At 43.5% G+C, this 14191-nt stretch overlaps 1 protein-coding gene across 1 annotated transcript; it reads left to right on the forward strand.

Annotated features, from left to right (window-relative positions):
- The first annotated feature begins 1322 nt into the window (after nt 1-1322).
- On the forward strand, nt 1323-12091 carry LOC108932092 (transmembrane protease serine 4-like). The gene is made up of 13 exons (XM_018748283.2): nt 1323-1566; nt 4882-4939; nt 5287-5427; nt 5710-5862; nt 6672-6798; nt 7295-7414; nt 7897-7940; nt 8594-8756; nt 8948-9114; nt 9894-9989; nt 10287-10432; nt 11078-11227; nt 11314-12091. The coding sequence occupies exons 1-13, from the start codon at nt 1546-1548 to the stop codon at nt 11323-11325; spliced, it is 1398 nt and encodes a 465-aa protein (XP_018603799.2). The 5' UTR covers nt 1323-1545; the 3' UTR covers nt 11326-12091.
- Nucleotides 12092-14191: the final 2100 nt, after the last annotated feature.

Here is a 14191-nt window from a genome sequence, read left to right on the forward strand (position 1 = left end):
TCATTGCTGTTACACTCGTCACTGTCCCATGGACTATGACACATCACATCTACACCACATAATGTATAAGCAGGGTTTTAACATAAATTACTTCAGGAGTAATGAGACCATTCAGGACTTGTTGACCAGTAGAAGGTTAGTGCTGGGCTTTGTCCCACCTTGACTGGGGGGGGGAAAAAAAATGTTATGAAGTGCTGCACACAGCCCACCCCATACCAAGGTAATGTAGACACCTGAAAGATAATCTTTTTAAGGTACTTGCTTTGTTGTATTTATGTTTCAGTTGTCCCTTCTGTTGCAGTTTGTAGTGTTGTGGGGGGGGGGGGGTTGCTTATAGGGGTCATGACTTTGTTTGGCTTTTCTTATATTTTGATCAATTTTTTTTTTTTTTTTTTTGTGGGGAATCCTGTCGTCCTTAGCCACTGTCCTGTTCATGCACCCACCTCAACCACACAACCAGCCATTATGTACCTATTTTTATGAAACTGTACAACAAAGCAATTAACACTGCCAGTTTTTGAGAACATTAAAAAGCATACTTTGAATCGGTGTCATTTGATGCTTAAGTGGTTTTTTCACTTCATACTTTTGAAACCTCTACTCACTTTTTCACACTAATATGTTATGATGTGACTAATATGTCGTATAAATAGTTGACTAATTTTGACTCCTTGCCTGTAGATAGGGTATTTTTGTGCTATAGTTATTCAGTACAGCATTCTAGTATGTTTCACTTGTTAATGTGCAATATTTCCCAGTGTTCTGTGAAAATTGGGGGGTGAGAAAGATACCTCTTCCCTTACTAAAGGGAAAAACTGTGGTTCCAAAGGAAGTCTATTATCACGCCACTGAAAACCCACAAAAACCAGTCGCAGAAGGAACAACAGCGTTGGTGCAAACCTGGAGAGGTGTGCATTTCAAAACAGATTAGCAAGAAACCTTCCCCCCCCCCGGCAATTCCAGTAAAAATGGAACAATTATTTCAACTTCTTCCTGCTTGCGCAACAAAAGTGGGGAAAATAAAAACAAATTTTGACAATTGATTGCAAAAAACACATTAGGTTTGAAAGGATACCGGCTGAGTCATTCTCTCACTCTGACAGGTTCGGGTAGCCAACCTGAAAGGTGCACATACTCTGAATTATTGCTGTTCCAACCCGGCGGAGAGGAGGCAGTATGTTTGCATGTCAGGTGGCCCTGATCTGCTGCAAGGCCGGCATTTCAGGTGCGGAAAGGTGCCAGGAACACGGCAGGTGTCATATTACAGGGAAGTAGTGTTTGGAGGGGTGGGGTCAGGATTACACTTAATGTGAGTGTCTGTAGTGATATAAAGAACAACTTTGGGCCCTTTGCTGGGGAACGCAGTTTCAGTTGGGTGATGAAGCAATAAAGTAGCGCAAAGGGGACTCGGAGGTGGAAGAGCGGGAACGGAGGCGGGAAGGCCAGAAGGCATCGCGTTCCGGGGAGATCTCCATAAAAGCACGCATCAGTCAGCCCCCGAGAGTAGCTCTGCGAGGGCTCCATCTGTTCGAGCACTTTTGAGCGATGACCAGAAACGCAATGAGGGTGAGTCCAGCTGGTATCTGCTGTGGCGTCACGACAGTGGTCTGACAGGAGCGTCTTAGTCTTTGGAGATGGAAGGACAACACCAGTGTACTGAGAGGCTGCTCATACAATGCAGCTCTTTGAGAGCAAATGAGCACTAATGTAGACAGAGTATATAATTTTTTTTTTAGTGGTAGGGTAGTGTTCCCTGTGCTGAAACGGATGTGATGCTAGTTCTATTTTGAACTATTCCTAGTAGGAAAACTAGGATGTCTATGTGGTGGAAATGTGTTTTAGATAGCAGTACAGTTTGGTAGTGATTGTGTGAGGTTTTCTTTGAGCAGATGTCTTGGCTTGGCGGAAAGGGCTCGGCCGGAGATGTAGCCTCCAGCAAAGCCCTACTGCGTGCATAGTACCTCATGCAGTTTCTTCTTGTGGTTCTCAAACTGCTGCATCGGAGATGTAGAACATGAAACTCGCAAAGGAAGGATAACTGCAGGAAATGATGCTCGCTGTTTTTAGTCTGGTACCAGTGCTATTCGTTCAATGCCGACTCTTCTTTTAGGATAGATTTGCATTTATGTTGGGTTCATTATCAGGTTTGCACTTCAGTCACTGATGGGTTAACATTGTATATTGAAAAAATAAGGTAGCTATCATTTCCTATTGTTAATGTTTCTGAGATCCAGTATCAAGGTCAACAAGTCTATTGTGGTTTTGTTTCTGATGGCCTGTGGACAAGGGAATGGACCCCTCCCAAAGAAAAGTTGAATTTCAGGTTATGCAAAGTGGTGTCCTTCCCTCCATTTCACCCCCTCCACCGTCACATGCCTTTTGTTCAGGATGGCTTCTATGTGCATTTCTCTTTTACGAACCTGACACTGTTGACATCCTTTTGCCATTTTAATCAGAAATTCTTTCTGCGACACAACTGTCCTGCTAGGGTCTACTGGAGCTTCCCCATTTCCACACTTCTTTTGTCGTCTGTGTTCTGGGCACCCCCCCAGAAAAAAAGTAGGGTCTGAACAGATTTTCTGTGTTGCATATATTTTCTGTTGTCTGAGAGATTACTGATTCAAATCTCCTGTGACGCATGCATGTTGGGAGGAAACACCACCTGATTCACATAGTGTTGTAAACAGTGGAAACTGTTCAAGACCTTTTTTGATGTTTGTTTTTTTTTTGACAGTTTGGCCTGCATAATAGTCTGTCTACAGTTTAGTTCATTTTAAACAGTGATTTCAGGGCTTCTGACTAGAAATGACAATGAGTCTGTGTGTCACAAAATACAGGATAACAATTCCATGATGAAGTTCTGCATCTTGTGATATTGAGTACAAAATTTAATTACAGCTTCCACAGAAAAAGTACATTTAAATTGTCAGTTGTTCAGAGATGGGCAAATACAATTATGTATGGGGGTTATTCAAGGGAATGGGAGGTAAGTTGCAGGACCATAAGACACTGAATGTTGCTGGACTTTGTGTGTGTCTTTCACCCCTCTGCCACATCTGTACCATAACACCTCCATCCTCATTGGATCTTATTCCAGCCACTGTTGCAGGTCCCTTGTTTTATCAAACAATGCTAAACATCCAAGATTAAACCTAGTTTTACGGCTAATCATTAAGTAAAACATGCTCTACCTCAGCTGTTACCTCACTGTTATGTACTTAAGATGATACCTTTGTCCAAGGCAACTTAGTGTTAACTTTATGTTTTTCCCATTTATGAAACATATACTTATATTCTTAATGTAACAATGTTGAGTAAGGGCATAACGGCAGGAGTGGGGTTCAACCCAGCCTTCATTAGACTGCCAGCTGTAACTTTTTCTTCCAGAAAAATGTAATATTTTTGTAGAAATGGTAAATCTGAAAATTTAAAATGGTCTGCTCTTCTCAGGGTAGAGGTCTACTTGTCAAGGTCCTCAAGGGCAAACTGTATATAATGAGATCTGCTGACCCAATTTTTACCTTGTCACACCACTCTTTCAAAAACCTTGAGCCTTAAATCTGAGCTGAACTGAAAGATTATCTGGTCCCAGCAGCTGACATGATGTCCTTTTTGAATGTTTCCTGCTGTTGAAGGTGACAAGATGAACAGGATGCTAGCATTCCCTTCACTTTTAGGCGTGTCCCTGGTACAGCACACATGCTTTGAGAATGATGACGACTCTGACATTGTATTAGCGTAAAAAGAGAACTGCCAACTTCCGGTATGTATGTAATACACAATGTCTGGTGAAGCACTTTTTTTTTTTTAAAATCAGTCCTTTTTTTTTTTCCTCCTCTACCCCAGGAAGATACTTTACAATACATTCTATAAGTTTTTACCCATATGTAAATTGGACAGTTACATTGTATCAATAAATGCTTGATATTTTGCTTGGAGGGGGTGTGGTGACCCAGTGGGTTGGACCGGGTCCTGTTCTCCAGTGGGCCTGGGGTTCAAGTCCCATCTGGTGTCCTGTCCTGGGTGTGTCCCCTCCCCCTCCATCCTGAGCCCTGTGTTGCCAGGCTAGGCTCCAGCTCCCCGCGACCCTGAATGGGACAAGCGGTTCAGACTGTATGTGTGTTTTGCATGGCTGAATGTTGTCATAGTGGGACAAGGGATTCTTTCATTGAAATTTTAAATTAGGCCAGTTGATGCTGGTCTAGGTTTTCTGACAAAATCATGCACAGTTACTTTTGGATTCACAACCTGGACTTTTTTTTTTTTTGTTTCTTTTAAATAAGCAGTCAAGTGATGACACAACTGTGAAGCGTCAAAATACAGATATTGTATGTTTATATTGATGTCTTGCCATGTTGATCTTTTTGATGGTGATTTGGGATCTCCCCCCCCCTTTTAAAAACTGGTAGTCTATCCAAGCACATATTAGGGAATAGTAGGCTTAACCCACAGTCACAGCAGTTTGTGTTTTTTGTCTCTAATCTGTACCCCAAATACTAACATGAACTCAATACATTTTTCTCCAAAGCAACATGCAGCGCAGGGTAAGCAACAGTGCATTTCATAGTAGACAAACTGATCTAGATATAGAGACAAATCCAGAAGCACAGTTCTGTTTGTTTTTAGTTTCCACACGTCACAGATACATTACTTCATTGTTTTTGGTGTCTGGTATCGTCAGGCACTGGAGTGACTCATCTCCTCCTCACAGGGAGACAAACCTGTCCTGTCTATCACACTTCTCTCCACTTTGCTTTCCAGCCACATTTTTGGGAGCTGTTCTGTACCCGTCTACGCGAGATGCTTCTCTGCTCGTGGCAAAGCAGAACCTGTCTCCCTCCTGGTCTCTAACGGGATGTGCTTTTTCTATCCATTGCACAGACGGAGACGCGAGTCCCAGTAGAGAGCACTGTGCCCCTCAACCCTGGAACGGGTCAAGGTGAGCTATCTGAGCTCCCATACTTATTACAGTGGTCCTTTCCTTTTTAAAAAAAGGAAAAAGTCAATATTTACGGTGATATCCATTTGTGAAAGTAAATATTTTTATAATGGCACAGAGAAATCTTTGGCCAAAGGAAAGAAATATCCATTTTAAATTTTGTTCTGGCAATTTTTTTTCTAAAGCGGGATATAATTTACATTGAATACTAGAGCACAGCTTCCTTTGTGCCATTTGTAGTCATAGTTTGCACCTGCAACCTTCAAGGTTCTCTCCTCAGCCATAGGCGCAATTTACTTTCTAAAACGTGTCCCTGGGTTATTTTTTCCCTCTTTTTGCGCTGACAGCCTCTCGGCCTGGAAAGCACAGGAAGGCGATGGCGGCACCCAAGGCCCCGAAACAGAATGTGGCTCGATGGAAAGGCATCCTCATCACAGTAGCCTTGGTGCTGCTTGTACTGGGCATACTGGTGGTGGCGGGATACTTCAGTGAGTCCCCTTTCCCTCTGCTAACGCTGACATCCCTGCTCTTATCGTTCACACTAGTAATTGAGAGCTCAGCAGCAGATCCACAGGTGGAGCCTTTCAAAATGAAGACTTAATCCAGCAACTCTTTGTTAGTTCTCCCTGACCAATCTAAAAAGTTAGTTACGCTCATCATTTAAAAATTCTCTTAACTCGGGTCCCAACAGAATGCAGAACCGTAAGATGACCTGAAAGTGTCGACCGCTTTGCAGTCCTTGCTCTAACAAGTTGCCCCCTCTTACCCAGTCAAGGAGCTCATCGACAGCAAGTACTTCTTCTGTGTCAAGTCATTCAAGTTCATCCCCCTGAATCTGGCCTGCAATGGCCATGCGGACTGCATTGGGGGAGAGGACGAGCAGACCTGTGTGTCCAACCTGACTGTCCAAACTCCTTTCCCAGGTAAAAGGCCTGCACACCTGTGCTCCTTTTTGGGCAGATGGATATCATTTGTGTGTGTGTGTGTGTGTGTGTGTGTGTGTGTGTGTGTGTGTGGCTCTGTGCTAAAGCTTCAGCTGTGGTTACCATCTAGTGAGGACATGCTGGAAGACATATTGATTTGCATCCAACTCGCTTTATTTTTATAAAGCGCTCTTCTCACACAGTAACGCAGAGTGCTTTTACACAGGCATAAGGCAAGGAAAAACAAATACATCAGATAAAGAAACAAAGACGGTTGGCTACTGACTATCATAATATAATACTTTTACAGAGTATAAGTATGCCTACTGGCCACGGAGGAAAGGAGCAAAAACTCCCAACCAAAAATAGGGGGAGGAAACTTCTGGGGGTCCAAGGGCTGCCCACCCTTCCTGGTTGTTCTAGATAGGACATTATTACTTCTAAGCCGGTTTACAAGTAATAATGATATTGTTGCTGTATAGTAGCTGGAATTCCTGGTTCAGCTACATTTATTCACTTAACTGATGCTTTTCTCTAAAACCACTTCCAGTGTTAAGGTATTTACAATTATTTACCCATTTACACAACTGGGTGATGTTCCTGGAGCAATTTAGGGTTAGTGCCTTGCTCAAGGGTGCTACAGCCAGATATAAGGATCGAACTTACTACCTTTGGTTTGAATGGCAGCAGCTTTAACCGTTACACCACCAGCTGTCTCATATTGATTCTTCCTAATGGGGAAGAAACTAAAGATGAACATGAATTTTTCCTGGTCAGCCCATCCCCTCACCATGTGCCATTCCCCGCAGTCCGCCTGGTGTCCACCCAAAACGTTCTGCAGGTGTATCAGAACGCCTCTGGCTGGAGGACGGTGTGCGCAGACCAGTGGTCCCAGGATTATACGCGGATCACCTGTCAGCAGCTGGGATATACAGCGTAAGAATATTTGTGTTCAGTGTATCTCACATGCTGAAATCAGCTGGGACTCTAGTGTTGCTGGGTTTGTCCATTCAAATCCTTGGCATACAGTAACCAATGAATTGATCAAGTAAATACTTTGCTGTAAACAAGTTAACTTGTTCTGAATAAAATCTTTGCATTAATATGCTTTAATGATATCTCTGCTTTAAACATTTACATTTATTGATTTAGCTGACGCTTGTCCATATACAGATTTATTTTTATTGGAACAATTTCAAGAAAGTACCTCGCTCAAGGGTACTACAGGAGTAGGTGGCTTTTGAACCCACAACCTTTTAATCCAAAGGTGCCAGCCCTAACCACCAAGTACCCTTACAACCCATTATTTTCCTGCTGTTCACTCCTCCCCCAGGGAGTACTAGTTAGAACTGTCCAGGTATATATTGCATTTTTCATAAATGCTTTTGAAATCGGTCTCATTGAAATCCCCCCGGATTTTTTCCACCACCAGTAATCCCAGCAGCGTCAATGTAACCATCCAGAGCCTACCACAGTCCCTGACGACATCCTTCAGTCAGGTTGCTTCCAGCAAACCTCAGTCAGTTTTACTGAACTTCAATGTCATTAACAGGTGAGCTGCTCCAGTCACTGGCAACTAGGCTTAAATAAATATTCTTTATGCATCTGCCTGACATATTCCATGTAATTTTTAATGACCAGCATCAGCTGAAACAATCATTGCTTAAACAGAGAATGTGTGGCAATGTGACATTTCTAAACAACTGCAAATCGCCAGCGAGCTTCATAAGATGTAATGCAAATTACTGCCTCTTATTTTAGTGTTTTCTTTTTTGCCTCCCTCCCCACTTTGCTGCAAACATGTCACTGGGCCTGGGCCCCTGTCAAAAAGCTCCTCTTAATGGTCCCAATGGAAAAAACAAAGCTGGTGGGTGAATGGACCCTGAAGGTGGCTATAATGCCTCGCAAGCTGATCCGTCTGCCGCTTTGAAGTGCTAAAAACTGTAGATTTGTGTTTTGGACACTGAACAGGTGTGTGACAAACACAGGCAGCTGCAGTGTATGAATGTCCAATGACCTTATCTCATCTTTCAGCCCACGCTGCTCCTCCGGTTTGGTGGTTTCGCTCACCTGCTCAGGTACGCACCTCCTCCCTGCCCCGTCACACCACCCCCTCCCTAACAGCGGGCCCCCAGGGCCCTGTCAAATGAGTTTGAGATGGAGGGTGGCTTTGGGCTGACATTTCTGGAATGCCACCATCCTCAGTACTACAACAGGCTGTGTCTAAAGGTTTTTCTGTTAATTCATGCATAAACTGAGGAGATTTAATTAATAACCTGTTATATTTTAAATATTTATGACTTAAAAATAGTGTTGCAATTTTTGTTTTTAGAAACGCTGTACTTGAACACAGTTTGGGTGGGAAATTCTGGGTATAGCATTACTAATTGATCCAAGCAAAGCGGCGGAATTGCCTAACATGAAAACGAGCAGACACACTGCTCTCCTGTAATTAAGTTTAGAATTTCTTGGACATTGAATTTGCGTTTCTTGGACTTGCATGTGAATTTCTTTGAATGTTCACTTTCGAACCCACTGCAATGAGTCAAGGCTGCAGAAGTGTGTTGACACGGGGGGGGGGGGGGGGGGAGGTTGTTTTTGCTGTACAAGCAAACTGAAACACGTCTTGACTTGCTCCATGGAACCCTTCACAGCAACTGAAGCCCGCTGCTGTAACTTACTGTTGTAGGTTAGCTTTAACTTCCCTTGTCCGGTATCTCCCACATTCCAGACTGTGGAGAGCGGCCCCCTCAGGACCGCATCGTGGGTGGGGTTGATGCAAGAATCGAGGACTGGCCCTGGCAGGTCAGCCTGCAGTTGAACGGCCAGCACACCTGCGGGGGCAGTCTGGTGTCTCTGCGTTGGGTGGTCTCGGCGGCACACTGCTTTGCCAGGTATGCCCATTGTGGCTGTGTACAACAACTGAAGGGTTTCTGTTCTTAGCAATGTCCCGTTGTTGCACACGCTGAAGCACGGCCTTGCGTTAAACTGTTTCTCATCCACACGATGGATGTGGTGCCATATATGTCTATCTGGTTAAACGTCTAATCTCTCTCTCTCTCGTTTCTCTGATCCCCACTAAAAGCACTACCAAGGAACTGAGTCGCTGGCGCGTGGTCTATGGGAAGACCTATGTGACCATCTTGGGGGGCTCAACAGTGGACAAGATTATCATGAACGGGAATTACGACCCCCACGAGAATGATTTTGACATTGCCATGATGCGGCTGTCTCAGCCCATTACCGTGACAGGTAATATAACTATGCTTATGAATTTGTCGTTATGCCATATTTCATTGGTCCATCGTGACGTTCTGAAGCCACGTTTGCAAAACAGTGCAGACTAGTCTGTTTCTTGGTGTTGCCTGACATCTGGTGGTTACTGTAAAGATGTGCCTTCAGATATCAGAAGAACCTGTTCTAGATCTATGATAAACCTGGTGGTAATAGTTTAACTCTGCAGATTTTAAAATATGTTGTGTGTGTGTGTGTGTCTCACCTTGGTCATCTTTTCACAATCCTCTTGCTGGGTGTATAGGGAGTGATTAGGTCCTTTAGTTTTCAGAGTGGTGATCGTTAGCATAATGTAGGTTGTAACCAGAGTCAACATAGAGCTGCATGTTGCTTTGGAGAAAAAGTTAGTTTATGTCAATATTTAGTATACAGATTAGGGGCAAAAAATGCAAATTGTTGTGATAATCAGTCAAGCCTACTACTCCCTGATATGTGCATGGAGGGTAGACTTTGGAGTGGTGATCCATTGAGCATAACATAGGTTGTAACCAGAATCTCATAACTAATGTCGGGCAACCATAGGAAGCCAACGGAGAGACACAATGAGGCCAGATGCATTTTCAGAATGGATTAAACTGGTTCAAAATGTGAACCTGAAAAACTGAATTTGCAACAGTGCTTTAAAATTGTTGATTTGTCTCCATCTATAGACGGCTGCCTAAATTCTGTTATGCAATACACCAGGTTGACTGTTTTCTACAGAAATAAATGACAGACATTGTCCGTGTGTGTTGCAGCTGTCACTCATCCAGTCTGCCTGCCCCCCCGTGACCTGTCCCTGGAAAATGGGGCACCTCTGGTTGTAACCGGCTGGGGATACCTCCATGAAAATGGTCCAGTTCTTACTCTTGTCATCAAGAAATTCCCACTTAAATTCCCAGTGCAGACATTTGAATTTTTGCATGGTGTGAAACCCTCTTGTTACAGTTCTCCTCTCTATTCTACCTAGTATCTAAAGAAGTTTTATTTTATTTATATTTTGCTGACATGGATATATTTAAACACCTTGCCCAAGGGTAGTACAACACGTCCGTCCTTAGTTGCTACATTACACATTAGATACACCATCCTCTTTCCATTCTTCTGACCTTGTTTCATGACTTTGTCCACTTCCTCTGCTCTTTCTCCAGCCAACGCAGTGTCCACTACTCTGCAGAAGGCTGATGTGACCCTCATAGGTCAGAGAACATGTAGTAGCACTGCTGTGTATGGTGCAGCCATCACTCCCAGGATGCTTTGCGCTGGCTTCATGGATGGCAAAGTTGATGCTTGTCAGGTAGGAACAGGCAGAGATGCCACATGATACATTAGACTGGGTGCCAAATGTATAATGGCTGTTTTTGTGGACGGTTAATGCATGATGTACTTTCAACAGTACAAGTGTCCTTGATGCGCTTAGTTTTTTTTGGCTTGTGTGTTATAGAAAGAATATTTCACTTAAGCACATTTAATTTTCAACCAGCATATAGTCTCTTGGGTTACATAACAGTACAGAAATGTGTTGTACAAAGAGTTTTTCAGCTCAGGATATACAGAATGTAAAGTCAATTAGCAGTTTTTACACATACATTTACACTTTGTTAGTTTGCTGGTATAGCCTCTTGTGCCAGATATTGGATGACTAAATAGTGAATGGTTGCCATGTATTTACCATACAGGTGGTCTCCGATTTACGATGGGGTTACGTTAAAACAGTTAAAACAATGTCTGCTGTTAGTAACCATAAATAGGGCTCCTCCATAACAATCTACCTGCCATTTGTTTTCTTTGACTTCTAAGGGATGTGTTAATTGTCACAGTGAGTGAATATACCTACCTGAAACAATACTGATAGTTATACTGATTTACTTGCAGAATAATTGCTGTCTTGTCTTTTGATGGAATTTCATCCATGGTGATTATCTTCAACACTTTTGCTCAGGGGGACAGCGGAGGCCCGTTGGTGTACCTGTCTGACCGCTGGCAGCAGGTGGGCGTGGTGAGTTGGGGCGTGGGCTGTGCACGCAACCAGAAGCCGGGAGTCTACTCCAATGTGGACTCCATGCTCGACTGGATCTACACAGTCATGGAGGTCGGTATCCGCCTCCTGCCCTCACGCACATCACCAGCTGTCCTAAGGGTGCTGCAGGCCAACCGCTCTGTTTGTGTGCGTTTCAGAAAAATTCCTGAGCCGTCCTGCAGCTGCGCAGCAGAATCAAACTTGGGAGGCCATGAAAGCCATCGCACGAGACTCCATTCGTGCCACCAGATGGTTTCTGGCTCACGCAGACCAGACCTGTTTCCACACGCTAACAAAACAGCTCTTCGTATGAATCGGTCCTCAGGCAAGTTTTTAATCTTGCTGAAATAACTGAAAATTACCGTCTCCGCTTGTTTGAGGTATGCTGTCAATTTCAGGGACTGGGCTATTTATGGGAGACTACGTATACTTCAAATCTCAGGGATTCTATGCAAATGGTCAAATAGTGTGTGACGTGGAAGCAAAAACATGTGTCCACATCAGGGAGCTGTAAAATGGTGCTTTGTTTCGTACTTTTTTCTCCCCCCTGAATCTCACCTTGCACTTTGTTCCCTTTCTTATTGCCATTGGCTTGCTTACTTTGCATTTTTAAAAAAAAAAAAAAAAAAAAAAAATGCACTGTAAAAATGTGCTGCTCCTGATACTGAGAACACATGGTTTCTTCCCCCCCGTTTTAGTGTTCCAGTTCTGGGTGTATAGAAACACCCGGGTAACACAGGGTTAAGGTTAGGAAAGAACTGAGGTCTTGATTTCTTTTAAAATGGTTTAAAAGTTATTAAATAGCGTGGGTTTTTTGTAATATGTGTACAGTAGAAATTTTGAAATGTAATATTTGGATTTAAATTCATTAATTGTACATAAGTGAGATGGGCTATTGGCATTCTATTGTAAATGTGTAATAAAAGTTTTTATGAAGATATTGTGCTGCTCCTTTCTGCTTAGTAAAATCATTCTTAATGGTTAGATTATTGGCTCGGCTTTCGCGTTAACACCTTTTTGGTATAGTAATATGGCTTGATATATAATTGATTAACTTTTATTTTTATAAATATTCTGACAAGACTGTCCATGTCCTTTGTAGTCTTTTATCGCCATACTGAGACCTTTGTGCTAACTACCTTCTGTAGGTCAGCATGCATTGCACATGGACACTCCTCAAAATAACCACACGACAGTAAACAGCTTTTATCCAAAGTTTTTTAATTTTATAGATATTTTATACAATCCAGAGTAGACTACTGAAGTGCATAGTCATGAGCAGGAAGATGAACATCAAGAGGTGCAGGAGGTTCCACATTCATTTTGTTTTAAAACAAGCATGGTAGGAATAAATAGACCGTTCTGAATCAGGAAGACGCATGGAGTCCATTAGTGATCATGCTGGAGAGGGTGACTGGCCATGGAGCAGGAGCTTTCCGCCACCAAAGGCCCCCCCCTGTGTTCAGACCCATGATCCAACACTCAGGTTGTCCAATACATCTGCTAGTTCCTGAGCATCCCTGGTTTTGTGGCAGAACCCCAAAGCTCCAACAACCTTCTCTTTTACTGAGGGACTGGCGAGTGTGTGGGGGCAGTGGGACCAAGTGGTACGTTTCAGTGAAGATCCATCATGGGTTGACCTTGGTGAGTGTACCGACCAGCTTGTGGGCTTCATACGCTGCCTGTCCACTGTACCGGTGCTGGGGTGGTGCAACAGCAGGCTGGTTATCTTGAACGAGCAAGTTGACATCAGTGGCAAGCAAAACGATTTCTACCAAACGAAATGGGCCTCAATAGAAGTCAACCAAGCAAGTCGGTTTTGTTTAAAAAAACAAAAGCCCTTTTTTTAAATTAAAGGGGCCATAATTTGGGCACCACTGCAGATGTGAACAAGGGGACCCTTCCAGAAGGTTCCACCACAGTCTCTGCACAGGAATGTGTTGAGCAGAGAGCAGACTTCACAAACTCATGGCATGGCAGTGAGAGTAGGAGCCGCTCAGGCACTCAATGTCAACATTAAAAACTGCATCTTTATAGCTACTGAGTTAATTCATTCACTGCTGTTTTAATGAATAACATTTGAATAAAATACATTATTCCTACAGTTGTCACTATTGCTTGCTATATGAAAATGTAAGACATGCTTGAATATTTAGGTTTTTTTGGTCCCCTTGCTCACCTTGTATCGAAACCCAATTTTTAGAATGGCTTTTTTCCTTCCATCCTGTGCACCTGCTTTCGTAGGACACAGGGAGCCTCTCGCGTCCACGTCGTTCACGTCTGTGCTCTACACAAGCAAACCTCCGCACCTTCTCTGATGCACGATTGCCGCTGTGGCGCAGGTCTGAGCTGCGTCCAGCGCAGCAGGGATGCAGCGGGCTCACTGCGGCACTGCAGTCACCCCTCCCTTTCATTTCCTCCACCTCCCCCCAGCACCGGTACGTTTTGGATCGGTCAGCCAAGCCCAGAGGCTGAGGATTGTCACCGCACCACAATATGCTTGTCTGGCTAGAATTTACACAGGCTCATTAATACGGGTCTGGGGATCACAATTCTCATGATAACTATAAAAAGGCTGGAGGACTGTAGACGGACACAGCGAGAGATATTTTGGTGCGACATTCTCATGTAGAGACACAGCTTCGTGACAAGTGGAGAACAACCAAGAGCATGAACCGGAATACACACAAGGGATACAAGCTGTTATTTTTGCCTCCTAGTTTGCATTTACCCTTGGGTCACGCCTCCGGCTGGCTGAAAACATAGCTCTCAAACAACATTTCACATCAGTATGTTGTCTTCACAGGTCAGCAGTGACACTTGCAAGCTCAGTCTCAGCCCTGAAACTGATTTTTACTGACCCACTTTAAAGGTTCAGAATGTTTTTTTTTGGTGTTTGTAATTTATAAATAATTTTATTTGCATCTGACAGGGCAACAGCATGTCAGTTATTACTAGGACATCGCTGCACATTTGGGTGTGTTGCTTTGTTCCGTTCGGTGAAAATCGACCCTCTTTCATACTATTCCCCCAGTC

Source organism: Scleropages formosus, chromosome 10 (assembly GCF_900964775.1).
Source record: "Scleropages formosus chromosome 10, fSclFor1.1, whole genome shotgun sequence".
Lineage (NCBI taxonomy): Eukaryota > Metazoa > Chordata > Actinopteri > Osteoglossiformes > Osteoglossidae > Scleropages > Scleropages formosus.